The sequence below is a fragment of the Thamnophis elegans genome, chromosome 3 (assembly GCF_009769535.1).
Source record: "Thamnophis elegans isolate rThaEle1 chromosome 3, rThaEle1.pri, whole genome shotgun sequence".
NCBI classification, from domain to species: Eukaryota; Metazoa; Chordata; class Lepidosauria; order Squamata; family Colubridae; genus Thamnophis; species Thamnophis elegans.
Window position 1 is genome coordinate 49,057,366 of NC_045543.1, and position 16,201 is coordinate 49,073,566.

At 42.4% G+C, this 16,201-nt stretch overlaps 1 protein-coding gene across 2 annotated transcripts in view; it reads right to left on the bottom strand.

Moving 5' to 3' along the window:
- The window catches only part of DGKQ (diacylglycerol kinase theta), a 104,271-nt gene extending 101,658 nt beyond the window's left edge, over positions 1–2,613 (bottom strand). For both annotated transcript variants that reach the window (XM_032214714.1, XM_032214715.1), the window contains exon 1: positions 2,115–2,613. In XM_032214714.1, the coding sequence (XP_032070605.1) occupies positions 2,115–2,418 (304 nt within the window). In that variant the 5' untranslated portion in view covers positions 2,419–2,613. The remainder of the gene's footprint in view (positions 1–2,114) is intronic.
- Between the last annotated feature and the right edge of the window lie 13,588 nt (positions 2,614–16,201).

Genomic DNA, 16,201 nt, shown 5'->3' on the forward strand with positions numbered 1-16,201 from the left:
ATATGGTCCGGCATGTCATAAATGGTTTTGACATGAAGAATTTTCTTTCTCTTCCCCTTAAACAAATAATTTTCTTTGAATTAGTGACCTACCAGTCTCCAAGAATTAAAAGTACCAAAGAGAGGAAGTGTAACTGCAACCCCAAGTAACACTGAGGTGACTAAATGAGATTACACAAGGATACCAGGCTTTCTCTAGAAAAAGGCAATGATAGATGCCAAGGATTAAATCTTATTACCAGTGCAGAGCTATTGATCTATGTGCAAGAGATCAAGAAGAAAACTGACAACTGGAATTCTTTTATCCTTTATCGGCCAAGTATGATTGGACACACAAGGAATTTGTCTCCAGTGCATAAGCTCTCAGTCCTTAAATAGTACATTTATATACTATGCACAAGCTTTTCATATGCATTCTTGTACACTCACAATCCCTATAACGGTATATATTCACTTTAACTGTTTCTCTAATATTCCTTTTTTTTTAAATGGAACCTGCTTTCATTAATAATATTCCAGGGGTAATTAAAAAGAGATTCATCCAGATGTATGACATAACAATTGCCCACTTACAAGCCTGATCATATCAGCTATAGATGACAGCAGATTTTAAGATATCAAGTTTCTATAAATAGCTACTACTTCCTCTGAAATGATTGAACAAGTATAAATCTGGCTTTAAAACTGCTTTGTTACATATTTGATTGATTCTCAAATTTATGTAAAGGAAAGGAGATAAGCCTTCTTCGTAACTCAAGTTGTGTTCTGCAGTGGGTGCAACATCCCAATAGGCTTTTCAAATTCAGAGACAAGTCCTCAGAGTAAAACCTTGGTTTCCTTTCAAGAAATCCTTGGTGCTGGGCAATGGATAAAAATCAACAGGCATTGTTTATGCCTGCCCATAGAGAAAAAAAAAAACCAAGAAGAAAACAAATCACCTCTTGCGTTGCTATGTACATGATAGTTTCACTGCCTAATGCCCAACCATTAACAATACAGTGAGATAAATTTTATCTATTTTATCTGTAATGCGAAGAAGGGCAGGGGAGCATTTTCCCAGGATAAAAATGAAGGGATAAGAAAATTTCAGCCTTTCAGATAAGCCACTATTAAGCTCCACAATCTTTATCAGTAGAATACTGACAGTATTGCGGCTGTATCTGCATCATTTACAATTCATGAAGCTTTTCTTTCTCCTAAGATATTTTTATCTGTGAATAACCTGTCCACTCCACAGAGCCATTTAAGAAACGGGGGGGGGGGGGGACTTAGTTTGGCAAATAAACAAGAGGAAGTATTTTGCATTTGCTGTTCCAATGGGGAAAGCTTTTGCATACAAAGATGAAGTGATAGAAAAACTTTTTCCAATGAATGTGCGCCAGGCATCCATTAAAGTGAAGGGATATTTCCCTCCCTTGAAAAAAAATATCTCCCAACAGAAAAAAATGGGCAAATTTAAAAAAGAAACGCTTTGCACTTCTTAGACAAGACAGCTTTACTTGGTAGAAAGAAGATCAAGAAAAAATCAGCTGCTTGATATTTCTCAGCATAAGAGGACCTCAAAAATGGGGTTCAGAGGAAAGCTACAACATCCACAAACAGAAAAGCAAGTAGGCAACTCCATTGGCAAAACAAACCCAAACCCCACAAAATACACCGCTGAGATTTTCAAGTCCTGCAGAACTCTCCACCAGCAATTGGCTTGCAATTCCATGAGAAGAAACGGGGCCGATTGATTGATTGATCGATCGGTTGGTTTTTGCATCCATTACCCCGGTGGATTTTTTAAAGAGTCCCAATTTGGAGAACCAATTCATTTTGGTTTTTTTACTAACTAACTCCATTTGATAAGGTCCTAAAGATATTGCGCAGCGAGTCAACTCTTTTTAAGAGGCAGGCGGCTGGGCAAATAAAGAAATGGAGTGGCGGGCATCCCTAACGGGAAGAGCAAGCTTCAGGAAGTCAGGAGGGGGGGGGAGACAAAATGACACGCATTTTCTCCCCCTCGGGCGCTTCTCCCCCACCCGCGGAAGTGGCGAGACCGGCCGTCCTACCCCCCCCTTCCCGCGTCACGAACCCGCCACGCACCCTTCCTTCTGACACGGCAGCGCTCACCTTCGCAGAGGTAGCCCGCCAGCCCCCAGATGAAGTCGGTGCAATAATGACAGAAGGTGGGCTTGGTGAGGGTGACCCTCTTGAAGCCGTGGCCGGGCTGGTTGCCTCGAACCGTCGGAGGGGGCGGCTGCTGCTTGGGGGAGGCAGGCGGCGTCTGGTGCTGGTGGTGTTGCTGCAGCGAAGTCGAAGAGGACGACGACGGCGTGGGCAGCGAGCGGCTCTTGCCGCCTCTGGCCATCAGCGGGCTGGACGCGGGGCTGGAGCCGCGGCTGCCTCCCAGCAGGGAACGGGCTCCTTCTGCCATACTCAGGCGGCAATTGCTGCCGCGTTCCCGGATAGCGCAGTACCCCCGCTTCTTCTGGGAAGAAGAAAGCGGCTTTCTCCCCCTCTTTTCAAAGCAGACAGCCGGGCGCTCGCTCGCTCCCTCCGCCAGCGGCAACAGCGGCGGCGGCGGCTCTAAGCGAGACTTCCGCCGCGCTTGCCAGGCAAGCCAGAGAGAACGGCGGGCCGTGGGCGAAGAGTAGAAGGAGGAGGAGGAAACAGGCGGAGGGAGAGGGAGGGACGCAGAGGGCGGTACTTGGCGGCGCCGACGGCCGCTACCCGGCCTTCGCCTCAAGGCCGCCTCCTGTCGGGCTGGCCGCGAGCGAGCCGGAGTCTGAGGAGAGGTGAGGAGGGCGCCGACGCCTCGAGCCCTGAATGGCAGCGTGGCCCTCGGTGCCAGCCTTTTGCTCGTCTCTGGGGATATCAGATCGGCTCTGGATGCCTCACCGACGTCTGAGGTTATTTGGTCAGAAGGGCTGACCGGACAAGTGGCGGGACCCCATTTTCCTCTTTTGCCCTCTTTAGAACTTAGAATAACTTTATTGTCGCTTTGAATGTAGGCTAATATCGGCATACATTGCAATGAAATTTCGTTGCCTTAAGCTTTCAAAGGGTCACCACCTCTAATATGCACTACATAAAGCATGACACCAGTCAATCAATAAATATGTGCATATACCCACATATACGGCACAGAGAAACAACACAGACGATTTCGGCTGTATGTATGTACATGGTAAGAAAAAGGATTCTTGCGAGTTTACTCAACTGATTTGGCCATATACTTAGGAAGGTGACGGCTGCATGGAAGAGTTACGCATAACTCTTGGCCGACATCTACTCTACTACTGTAGTCATTGTGATTTTTTCCAGGTCAGGTATTGTTGGAAGAAATGTCCTGGGTTCAGTTTCAAGTAGGGAAAAAGACACTGGAAACATGGAGGCTGCTTGGAAAGATGGTTTAATGGTGGACAGGATCACATGGCTTGAGTTCCTGAACAGAAAGGGGGAATCACACACTTACAGATGTTGGCTGAAGAAGAAGAAAAAAACACCAAGATGCTGAAAGACCCTGGTTTTATGCCCTCTCTGGACTTTGATCTTGAGCTTGTATTCTGATTGGCTGTCAGACTCCCCTGGGGCCATTCAGGAGCAACTTCCTAGGTTGTCTCCCCGGCTTGCTTGATTTGCTGGGTGATGATGTAATCTTCCCAGGTGCCATGTGGTGAGATTAAGGTGACCAGATTTTCAGATTGGAAAAGAGGGACACCCTTGAGGGGGGGGGGGGGGCTTGATTAAAAAAAATTTTTTTTGTCAAAAGGTCACCCCAGGACACTGAAACCAGCATAAATACGAATCTGTTGCCAAACAAAATTTTGATCACGTGACCATGAGGATGCTGCAACGGTCGCTAAGTGTGAAAAATGGTCGCAACGGTCGCTAAGTGTGAAAAATGGTCATCAGTCACTTTTTTCAATGCCATTGTAACTTTGGTCACTAAATGTTTTCCCCCTCCTCGAGACTCCTCACTTAGCGACCATCAGAAATACGAATCTGTTGCCAAACATCAACATTTTGATCGCGTAACCATGAGGATGCCACAACGGTCGCTAAGTGTGAAAATGGTCGCTAAGTGTGAAAAATGGTCATCAGTCACTTTTTTCAATGCCATTGTATCTTCCTGATTATTAAAAGTGCAAATTCACTCAGTGTCAATCATGACTCCTGAGTCCATTTCAAAGTATTGTGCATAGAAATTTTTTAAATGGCTTGTTTCAATTTATTTTGGATAGAATCTTTTTTTAAATAGTCTAAGACAATTTAAAAAAAGAATCAACACAGAATACCACTATTTTAAAAAATCATATGCACAATAAATAAAATATTATTTTAAAATACATTGAGCCTATACTCCTTACAGTAAATGACTCATCTGGAAACAAGCCAATAGCAGTTTTGTGCTTTAAAATTTACAGATTTTCCAAAATCAGCTTAAAGTCCAAATATTTAAAGACCACTCCCCTCAAAGCTATCTTACCAGAGCTTTAAATATCTTCTGGGGAGGCCCTGCTAGTAATCCCATTCATGACAAAGGTAGGGCTTTCTCAGGAGGAAGGTCTCAGCTGGTGCCCATCCTTTGGAAACCTCCTTGCTTTTCTATATTATCTTCACTGACACTGTTAGTTTTATTGTTTTCTTGAAGAGATATTTTATTATTCTTTTGTAAATCCTTTTGGATTTTTTCATGAAGAATTCCAGTATAAAAATAAAAAAACAACACCATAGAGTAAGCTATCTTTTTCAAATACACTTGCAGTGGCAACCTATTACATATTACCTGGCAAAAGAAATCAGTGTTTCTTAAAATCTCTCCTTGGAGTCCAGAGGGTCAGACCCAATCAAGGGTACTCAAAATTCAAATTTGCCAGCCTATGTTGAAATCCCATCAAACAATTGTGAGAATCCACAGTAGCAGTGAATACTTAGATTTCAATATTTAATGCAATACATATTGATAAATATAACCCATACAAACAAATACCATTTTGGGATCCTGAGAGAAAATTTTTAAAACAAAGACAGTAATATAGATTCAGGCGGCTAACACATACAACTGTAATGTTTTGAACATATTTTTCTCTCTATACTATACAGCCTTCTGATGCATGAAATGAAACTCTTACTCTTAACTCTATAGGCACACAATCTTTCCAGTAGTTCACATACTAGTTGGTAACATCTTAATTTGAGGCTTGATTGGAACATTATACAGTTATTGAAAGACAGTAAAATGGACATCAACAATCTCACACCCTGCTCAAAGTTGTGACAGCAAGTTTAAATTTTTGACCTTAACTATCAAGAAAAAAAACAATTTTAAAACTGGCATGTCAGTGACTTCTTAAAAGTCAGGATGCCTGGTCAAGATTAAATTGCAGGTAGATTTCTTATCACTTTCTAAAAAGAGAAAAATTCAGAACATAACAAATAAAAGGTTGTGAATTTCACAGATGAGACAGAAAACCACAAATGGGCAAATATGACCTACAAAGGCATGAATCTCCCATATTATGGGAATCCCATAAACCCTGCAGATGTTCATAATGAAATTATATTTAACTATTTGGGACAGAAAGACAACACAGACTATTTTTTTAAAAAATTCACCAATATCACACCATAAGATTCTTTATCTTTTCTTTGCAACAATTCCTAATGGCACAAGAAATCTCCATCAATATCTATCCCCAAGAAGAAAACTCTTCTTTAACAGCAAAATAATGTAGAAAAATTACAAACAATAACTCTTTTCAGCTTTATGCACCACCCCAGTAAACACAAATGTTTGATCAGAAAAAATATGTCCAAGATAGGAGCAATAAGCTATACACCATGATTTAGGAGTTTGATTTTTTTCAAAAATAAATGCTAAAATACTAAACTGTATATATATGCACATTTAGGTAAATAGTGTTCTGTATACCCTCTCGGAGGCGGCGATGGATCCCAATCACGAACGGACGCCGCCAGCAGATAACTTCCACGCTTTTGCCAGGCGGCGGGACCCCCGAAAGCGAGAGGAAATTGTCTGCAGGTGGCTGGCAGCGCCCCAACCTCTCCTCCTGCCGCGCGGATCCATTTTGATTCACGAACGGATTCTGCGGCGGTTCAGGGGCTTCTGCCGGGCGGCGGGACCCCCGGAAGTGAGAGAGGAAGTTCCGGAAGCGAGAGGCTGCCCCGGCGATCGATCCCAATCACGAACGGACGCCGCCCGCAGATAACTTTCCATAACTTTCCGGGCGGCGGGACCCCCGGAAGCGAGAGGATGTTCTGTGCGGGCGGCAGCCGCTGCGCCCATGCTCTCGGAGGCGGCGATCCCATTCACGAAGAGGCAGCTCTTTGTGGGCGCAGCGGCTGCCGCCCGCACAGAGTGAATTCAATTGGGATCGCCTGCGGCCGCGAGGACCCCTGCACAAATGGATTCCTCGCGGCCGCAGGCGATCCCAATTCACTCAGCCGGTGCGGGCAATTTCTGCACGAACGGACTACTCCTCGCAGCCGCAGGAGGAGAGGGAGGAGGAGGGAGCAGCCGAGCCGCCCGCACAGAGTGAATTCAATTGGGATCGCCTGCGGCCGCGAGGACTCCTGCACAAACGGACTACTCCTCGCGGCCGCAGGAGAGGGAGGAGGAGGGGGCAGCCGAGCCGCCGGCACAGAGTGAATTCAATTGGGATCGCCTGCGGCCGCAAGGACTCCTGCACAAACGGAGTATTCCTCGCGGCCGCAGGAGAGGGAGGAGGAGGGGGCAGCCGAGCTGCCGGCACAGAGTGAATTCAATTGGGATCGCCTGCGGCCGCGAGGACTCCTGCACGAACGGAGTATTCCTCGCGGCCGCAGGCGATCCCAATTCACTCAGCCAGGGCGGGCAATTTCTGCACGAATTGCCCGCCCCGGCTGAGTGAATTGGGATCGCCTGCGGCCACGAGGAATAGTCCGTTCGTGCAGAAATTGCCCGCCCCGGCTGAGTGAATTCAATTGGGATCGCCTGCGGCCGTGAGGAGTCCTCGCGGCCGCAGGCGATCCCAATTCACTCAGCCGGGGCGGGCAATTTCTGCACGAACGGACTACTCCTCGCGGCCGCAGGAGGACAGGGAGGAGGAGGGGGCAGCCGCCCGCACGCGGTTCAGGGGCTTCTGCCGGGCGGCGGGAGCCCCTGAACCGCGTGGAACTTCTCTGCCGCGGGCGGCTGCAGCTGCCCCCACCCTCTCCTCCTGCCGCGGCGAGCGGAAAATTCGATTAGAATTAGATTACTCACCAGTCAGCGCAGCTGCAACCTCTTTCGTCTTTTGTCGAAAGGAAATGGAGACGCGCAAGCGTGCTGAAAATTTCCCATCCCAGCCAGCTCACTGATTGGCTGGAGTCCAGGCCAATCCAATCAGTGAGCGGCAGGCTGGGCTGGCTTAAATTTGTAGGTAGTAGGTAAAAGGCTAAAAGCATGCTTTTTTTGGCGCTCGCAGCTCCCGCCCATCAGCTGCTAGCTTGCTGGGCTGGCTCATCTGGTAGGATAGAGAACAGAATGATGAGCCAGCCCAGCAAGCTAGCAGCTGATGGGCGGGAGCTGCGAGCACCAAAAAAAGCGTGCCTTTTAAAAAGGCGGGCGGGACGCGGGAAAATGCATTGGAAAGCGGGTGTGTCCCGCCAAAAGCGGGACGTCTGGTCACCTTAGGTGAGATGGGAAAAGGGCGAATACTATCATGCCTTAATCCCATTACCCTGGAGCTGAAGGGGGAATCTGTGTTAGGTAGAATAGAGTGGCTGAGGGAGCTGAGTTTCTGTTTCTGTCTCCCATTTAGAGGAAATATTCTGACCTTTTAATATTTCCTAAAATATTTCATTTTCTAGTAAAGGGGTGGGTTTAACTTCCTATGGTATAATAACCCTAATACCAGTGGTCCTGGTTTTACGACCACAGTTGAGCCCCAAATGTATGTTGCTGAATGAAACTTTAAGTGAGTTTTGCCCCACTTTACAAGCTTTCTTGCCACAGTTGTTAAGTAAATAATTGCAATTGTTATGTTAGTAACATGGTTGTTAAATCAATCTGGCTTCCCACTGACTTTCCTGGTCAGAAGGTCGCAAAAGCTGATTGCATGAGCCTGGGATACTGCAACCATCATAAATGTGAACCCATTGCCAAGCATCTGACTTTTGATCCTGTGAAGGATGCTGCAATGGTCATAAGTGTGAAAAATTGTCATAAGTCACTTTTTTCACTGCCATCGTAACTTTGAACTGTCACTAAATAAACTGTTGTAAGTCGAGGACTACCTGTAAAGGACAATTTCACTTTTTTCTTTTCTTTTTTGTCCTTCCGGTCCATGTTGGTTCCCGGTAACTGCCTGGGCAAGTCCCTGGAGTTTTCTTGGCAAAGTTTTTCGGAAGTGGTTTGTCCTTGCCTTCTTTCCAGGGTTGAGAAAGAGGGACTGCCCCAAGATCACCCAGGTGGCAGTACCTGATACCTTAACCCCTTCATCAGGGATGTCCAACCTTGGCAACTTTAACATTTGTAAATTTCAACTCCCAGAATTCCCCAACCAGAGCCTTAACTTATAAAGGTAAATATTTCCCATATTCAGTTGTTTCTGACTCTAGGTGATGGTGCTCATCTCTGTTTCTTAGCCAAGTGAGCCGGTGTTGTCCGAAGACACTCCCATGGTCATGTAGCCAGCATGACTATATGCCAAGGAGCACAGAATGCTGTTACCCTCCCATCAAAGTGGTACTTATTTATCTAGTTGCATTTGCATGCATGCTTCCGAGCTGCTAGGTTAGCAGAAGTCCACAAGTCTTAAAATTGCCAAGGTTGGCATCTCTGCACTACATCAACTCTATCTTAACTAATAGTTTCTTGTTTTTCCCTTTGAAACCATGGGGCGATGGTCACCTCTGATGAGGCATTCAAAGATACAAGGCCTCCTCCAGAGTGTTTTTAGAAATAAGCAGCCTAAAACATGCTCAGAGAATCTTCTGCTGGATACGTGTTTGAACGTGACATACTTTTTTTTTAAAGACCTGCTTTGGAACAATATGTGAATGGGAAACAATGGGAAGGTTGCATTCTGCCAATTCTTTGTTTGAATTCTGCTTGAAGCAATAAAATGCTTAAACTGCACATGCTAAACCAAGTGTGGTTATTTATTTATTTTAAGTTATTCTGGATAAAAATAAGCCTATCCTTCACAGATACAGGGACATTGACCTAGCAATGTTTTTAAATTAGCATTTTTTGTTTAACTAGCCATGTCCTAATTCAGTTAATATAAAAGGAGTAAGGGTAGGTTCATACATCTCTTAGAATCATTCTGACAAATTGCAAGTAGGCAACATTTCAGCAGTCACATTTTAGAGCTCTTGAATCAATGAAATTATCCTAAACTCCCCTATATCCCAACAAGAAGGCAGTTGCAATAATACTTTCTGCATTGCTTCAAAAGTGATATTTCCATCCACATAATTTCTTAGACCAGTGTTTCTCCGCCTCAGCAACTTTCAGGTATATGGGCTTCAATTCCCAGAATTCCTCAGCTAGGACTGGCTGGGGAATTCTGGGAGTTGAAGTACATTGATCGGAAAGTCACTGAGGTTGAGAAACAGTGATCTACACAATGTCTGTGCTCCTGTTGGTCATTATTCAGAGCTGCTTGCATGCTTTCTCCTGATCACTCTCCTGCTGCTACCCTTCACAATCATTTTCAGGATGTCTGAATCTTGACGAGAAAAATACACTAGGTTAAACCTGATCCCCATTTTTTTAAAAATCTCTGGTTCCTTCTCCAGTAAGTGGTACTTCTAAACCTCATTCTATCTGCAGATGCAGCCAGTGTACCAGTTCTTAAAACAAGTAATAGTTGAAGAGAATCACTACCCCAGATCTAGTTCTTTCTCTGTTTATAAAACTGGTTCATGAATGGATCACTAACAAGTGGCTCTTCCTTGTTTTTGTTTTAAACTAGATGAAACTGACACGTATTTAGCCAGTTTCACATTTTGGCACAAGTTATAAGAAGAAAAAGAACAGGATGGTGCTGTATTATATTAGTCCTTGACATATGACCCCGATTGAAATCAGAATGTTCGTTGCTAAGCTAGGCAGTTGTTACATGTATCGTGCCTGATTTCATGATCTTTTTTGCCACTGTTAAGCGAATCGCTACAGTTGTCAAGTGAATCAGGCAGTCATTAAGCAAGTCCAGCTTCCTCCATTGACTTTGCTTGTTGGAATTGGGTTGGAAAGATTGAAAATGGCAATCAGATGATTCCACAATGCTGCAATTTTTGTAAATAGATTCCAGTTGTCAATTTTGACCTCGAGACTGTGGAGATCCTATGACAGTTGTAACGAGAAAGTCTGGTCTTCTAAGTGAGGAACAGTGGCAAGTTACTTTTTTCAATACATTATAATTTCGCACAGTTGCTAAACAAACTGTAAAATGTTATTTTTATACCATTCTGCTGGTAAATGCATTGGATGGGAAGGTGTAAAGCAGGTATGTCAAACTCACGGCCCATGGGCCAGATGTGTCACACACTAGCCACGCCCACCCCCAGTTTAGTGAAGGGGGAAACAGTTCTGATGTGCCACATGAAGACATGTAGTTGTGAGTCTGACATCCCTGGTGTAAGGGGTAATGAGTGGAGGTAGGTTCATTAAAAAAAAAAAGGCTCTATCAATAAAATCCCCATTTCTTGAAGATTACCCACGGAGAGAAAAGCAACTGGCTTTTATTAATGAAGTAGAGAAGCAGGGAAATCAACCAATCAGAGTCTGTGGCAACTGGTATTTAGAGAGAATGCATGGCCAAAATTCCAAAGCTTAAAATCCAGGCAGAAAGTTTCTAAACTGTCTCTATTTCCAGTTGATTTTAACAAAGGAGACAAGCAGCTTAAGCCTACAATACAAAAGAATTTTTAAGCCACAAACCAAATTATGTTACGACTTACAGCTATGTGTGAACCATGTCACTGTTTATTTCTCATTACACCGGAAACATCTTCATTTGTATATTCAAAATCCTATTTTTTTTTAGCATATACAACTTGAGAATGTCAACATGAAATATGGTTGATTTCATGCACCTTCATTGGATCAAAAGCTGAATTAAAGTGATACCAGATCTTCAAAAGTGTTCATTGCAAACACTATTATCTATAATGCTACATAAAAAATAGATTTGGCAATGAAAAAAATGGAACATCAGTGTCATTACTTAAATATTCCACATCCCCACAGTGGAATAAAACTGTTCTTAATTTGAAAAGTGGAATTATTCCTATAGATAGCTAGAGGTATGCTTTAATTCTGTGGGAGTGCAGAACCTGGCACGAACACAAAATACTTCGACTGCTTGAGCTTTCATCTGGAGAGGGGTATACAGCTAGACAGAACAGGTTTCTGGTTTTGAGGATTGAGAAAAATGTGCTTGAAAGCAGGAGGGCAATGCCTACTAATATTTTCCATGAAAAACTACAGTGCTGCAAATCTCTGCTCTTAAAACATCCAACATTTCCACACACTCCTCAGGAGAAACATGCACATCTAATCTTTCATTTTTTTGGCTGTTCATTACTTATCATCTGGTTGCTCATACAGTTTCATGTGTGAACTGGCCTCTTTTAAAGTCTCACCTTCAGCTTATGTCCCAGAATGGCCATGCAACCTAGAGGCTCACAGCAGGTAATGCCAATACTAGTATGTGTACAGTGGTGGGTTTCAAAAATTTTTAGAACCTCTTCTGTGGGTGTGGCCTGCTTTATGGGAATGGCTTGCCGGCCATGTGACCAGGTGGGAGTGGCTTGCCAGCCATGTGACTAGGTGGGAGTGGCTTGGCAGTCATGTGACTGGGTGGGCATGACCAACTTGTAAAATGTGATGAAACTCACTTAACAATGCTCTTGCTTAGCAACCAAAATGTTGGCTCAGAAACTCTGGCATTTGAAGCATGCAAGTCTTAAAGCTGTTAAGTTACAAGACACTTGCACCGCTAACCCTTTAGAAAAAAAACCTCAGGAGTGTTCAAACTTGACAGCTTTAAAACTTGTAGACTTCAACTCCCAGAATTCCTTTTTCAGTCATGTTGGCTCAGGAACTCTGGCATTGAAGTGCGCAAGTCTTAAAGCTGTCAAGTTACAAGACCCTTGCACCCCTAACCCTTTAGAAAAATACCCAAGGATGTTCAAACTTGACAGCTTTAAGACTTTAAGGTTTAGAGAGGACTCTTAGAGGCAGGCGGGGTGATTGGTGAGCCAGCCAATCAGTGAGCAGCAGCGGGACAAGCATGCGGACGGGCGAGGGTAGGGAGCTAGAACCGATTCTAAACGGCACAGTAGATTTGTGGAACCTCTTCTACAGAAGAAGTTAGAAGTGGCAGGAACCCAGCCGTGTACATGTAGCTTAGGGATATTGGGTAACCTCTTGTTTGTTATTTGCTATGTTGTCTAAGCCCTGTGATATGGTTCGATCATAGATGAAGAAATATAATGTAGTGCGAAGTACAAATCAGATTTCTGACTTATGTATCTCCCAAAAACAAAGCAAAACAAAATGATTAGAGAAAATATATTTTGTTTTGGATTTTTTTTAACCTCTCTTAACAATTTATTATTTTAAAAATGGAATGATTTAGGAATAGTTTTAAAGCCTATATTAAAGTGTATTGAACTTCAAAGTAAATTTTCTGAATTTTGTGGAGAGAATTAAGTTAATTATCTTAATTCACCCCATTGGATGGATAATATTTAAATGTGGAATCTATAAATCAGCTTAATTTCAGCAAGTTCTACCTTTCCTTCATTCAAGAGACCATTAGATTACTGAAATAAGTCTAATGCTTAGATATTCTACCTGCTTGCGTAATGATATAAATTATACATTTTCATCATTAAACCATGGTTTTAAAGACAATGCTGAAGTGTGACTTTATACATTCCTCTTTTGTTTCTACCGTATAAATCAAATCGTTGACAATCAACTATATACCCTGACAATATAGGTAGTTAAAGATAGATACTTAAAACCGTTTAGTGACCATTCAAAGTTACAACAGCACTGGAAAAAGTAACTTAGAACTGTTTTTCATACTTATGACTCTTGCGGCATCCCTAGGGACACTTGATCAAAATTCAGATGCTTGGCAACTGACTCATATTTATGTCCTCCGGTCATGTGTTCACTTTTTGTGGCCATCTGACAAGCAAAGTCAAGGGGGAAGCCATATTCACTTAATAACTGTGTTACTAATTTCATAACGGCAGTGATTCACTTAACAACTGGGGCAAGAAAGGTTGCAAAATGGGGCAAAACCCACTTAATAAATGTGTAGCAACATAAATTTGGGTTCAGTTATGGATGTAAGTTGAGGACCACCTGTAGAACTTTCCTATACCATAAATTGAATGAGAAAAGATATGAAATGAATATTACCCAAAAATTCTGAGGCAATTGGAAGCATCTCACGAGATGACAAATAAGAGGTTAAACTGAAAAGAATAAAATATTTTTTAGAGTACAACCTGGTTATTCTGTTATATGCCATAATGGTGCCTGACTAGAGAATTTATCTCTTCCACCCTTTTGATATATATAACAAGTTTCACAAAAGATAAATAAAATCAAAATTTGAAGAAAAAAAGATCAAATATAGATATGTGACCATTCCTTGTTGAAAGAGAGAAAGCAAAACTTTGATAAAACAACTTCTTCCAAATGATTTTTTTAAAGAGAATATCTAAAGCATGGTATAAAATCTATTGTATATCAGACCAGAAGACTGTGGGTCATCTTCAAATTTCTTGTTTACTGGATTAGGATCTGATCAAGGAAAGGGATGGCTTAAAGACTATAAAACTATATTCAAGCAAAAACTTATAATAATTGTGGGAATTATGCATTATTTCACAACTTGGATGAGGACATCAACCAAACTGCTGAACATGCACAAACTTGCATAAATCAAAGATCTAACGCAGATTCCTGGCAAAAAAAACCAACAGTCCATTCTCATCATTTCATTGTGAGTTTTTTTTTGGGGGGGGGGGATCTCACAAATCCTGTAACATACAATTTTTGCACAAGATCGCATGAATTTTGGCAAAACATATACAATAAAAATATTAAAATCAAGATGGAGCATAATATACATCCATTTGAAATAATAATTTCATTACCTAAATAGTTTGGCACCCTGAAATTCTGCTTTTATAGATATCTGATCAATGTAAATAACAAATGATCTATCGTTGCTTGTTGGTTTTCTCTCAAATGCTTATGGTTTTTGTTTTAATTCCAGATCTTGAACATGTAGTTGGAGAAACATATGGCAATGCAACACAAAAACTCCTTGCTTTCCAGACAATGTTTCTACTGTTAAAACATCCAGCTGTCATACCTGAGCAGAAGTATTTTCTCAACAGGCATCCAGAAAACCATATGGCCATCACTACATACAGCTGGCAGAAGAGAGAATATCATATATGGTAAAGATGTTCTACTAACAAATTAATTCAAAATATTTTGGAACTTCCAGTAGTCTTTGAAAGCCAGTGCAACTTACTATGGAAGCTAAATTCGAACTTCAGAAAAACTGCTATGACAATAACTCCAAAGTACTTCTTTTAGAGGAGGTCTAGGACAACTCCTCATGACAGTCAACTTGCCATGGCCAATTAGCTTCAGGACAACTTGCTATGGGACAAGAGTTGCATTAATATCGAAGATATGGTGAAGTAGAATCATTAAATAAAGGATGCAAAAGGAAGGACAAAATGAAATTTGAATGACAAAAATTAAAATATCTTTAAAAATTATTTTACATTGTTGAATTGTCCTGTAGCAAGTTGGCCGGTGGAGATTTGGCCGCAGTGAGTTATCTTGTGGCAAGTTGACAGTGGAGAATTGGCTGCAACAAGTTGTCCCATTCTGCTTTAAAGGTGCAGGGTAGAGCAGTTTCCCACTGGGAAGTTTCATCTTGTCTGTCTTCCTGTCTCTGGAAATTCTAATGTCTCTCTGGAAGCCAAGACATATTGAATTCCCCCCTCCCCCATTTTTCTAATATGATTGGAGGAATAGATTTACTATTCCCTCAGGAGTAGCTGGCTTGCTTAAAAAGAAAACTTCCTTTCCTTGTTGATTTCACAGTAAAGTGAAGAGCAAGGATGAAGGGAGACAGAGGAGCTGTGCCACTTACCTCCTATTTTTGATGGACCCTGATTGACTGGAGGGGGCCCTGGACGTCTCAAAAAAGCAGCCTTTATTTGTCTGACAGTGCCAAAACAGTTGACATCTATTTGGATAGTGAAGCCAGAGGCTGTGAATCAAAGCATGGAGGTGCCCTAAAAAATAAGCATCATCTACTAAAATATAGAAGAAGGTTAAAATGACATGGCTGCTGTCAAATTGAACTTAGCATAACAGCCACATAAATTGAATATCATCATTATAGATTAATATTGTTAAAAGGGAAAGGTAAGAACATAGGACAATATGCGTAACAGAGGTGGGTTCCTACCAGTTTGGTCCGGTTCAGCAGAACCAGTAGTGGTATGCCGGCCTGGGTCGCAGAACTGACAGCAACCCAGGTTGGACATGCCTCCAAACTGGTTCCCCGGTTGCCACCACCGCTATCTCTTTTTTGAGTTCTGTGCATGCACAGAACAATTTCAATTGAACTGTGCAAGCGTACACAGCATGCACACAAGCAAACCGGCAGTAACGCTGGTCAGAACCCACCCCTGATGCTATAATGCATATGCTTCAGCATATATTCTGCTTTTGGGCAAAGCTTTAATAGTCATATATTAAGTAGGTGGTTTGACCATAAGCACTTCAGAGTATTATTTTGCATAACATCAGCCCACGGACATCAATGCAGATCAGAATTCTACAAAAAAGATTATATGGAAATTATTAATTTTAAGTAGGCTGAGAGGGAGATAGAGAGGAGGACCATAATTGTAAAAGATAGGCCTTAATTGTAAACGGTAGGCTTTTTCAAGACAATTGGTGAATTTTGACCAACTGAGTCTGCAAAGGACACACACACAGAACATAGAATAGTAGGGACCATGGAAATCTTCTAGTCCAACCCTCTGCTGAAGCAGGAGACCCTATATACCATTCTGGACAAATAGCTGTCCTATCTCTTCTCAAAAACCTTCAATGATGGAGCACCCACAACTTCTGGAGGTAAGCTATTCCACTGATTAATTCT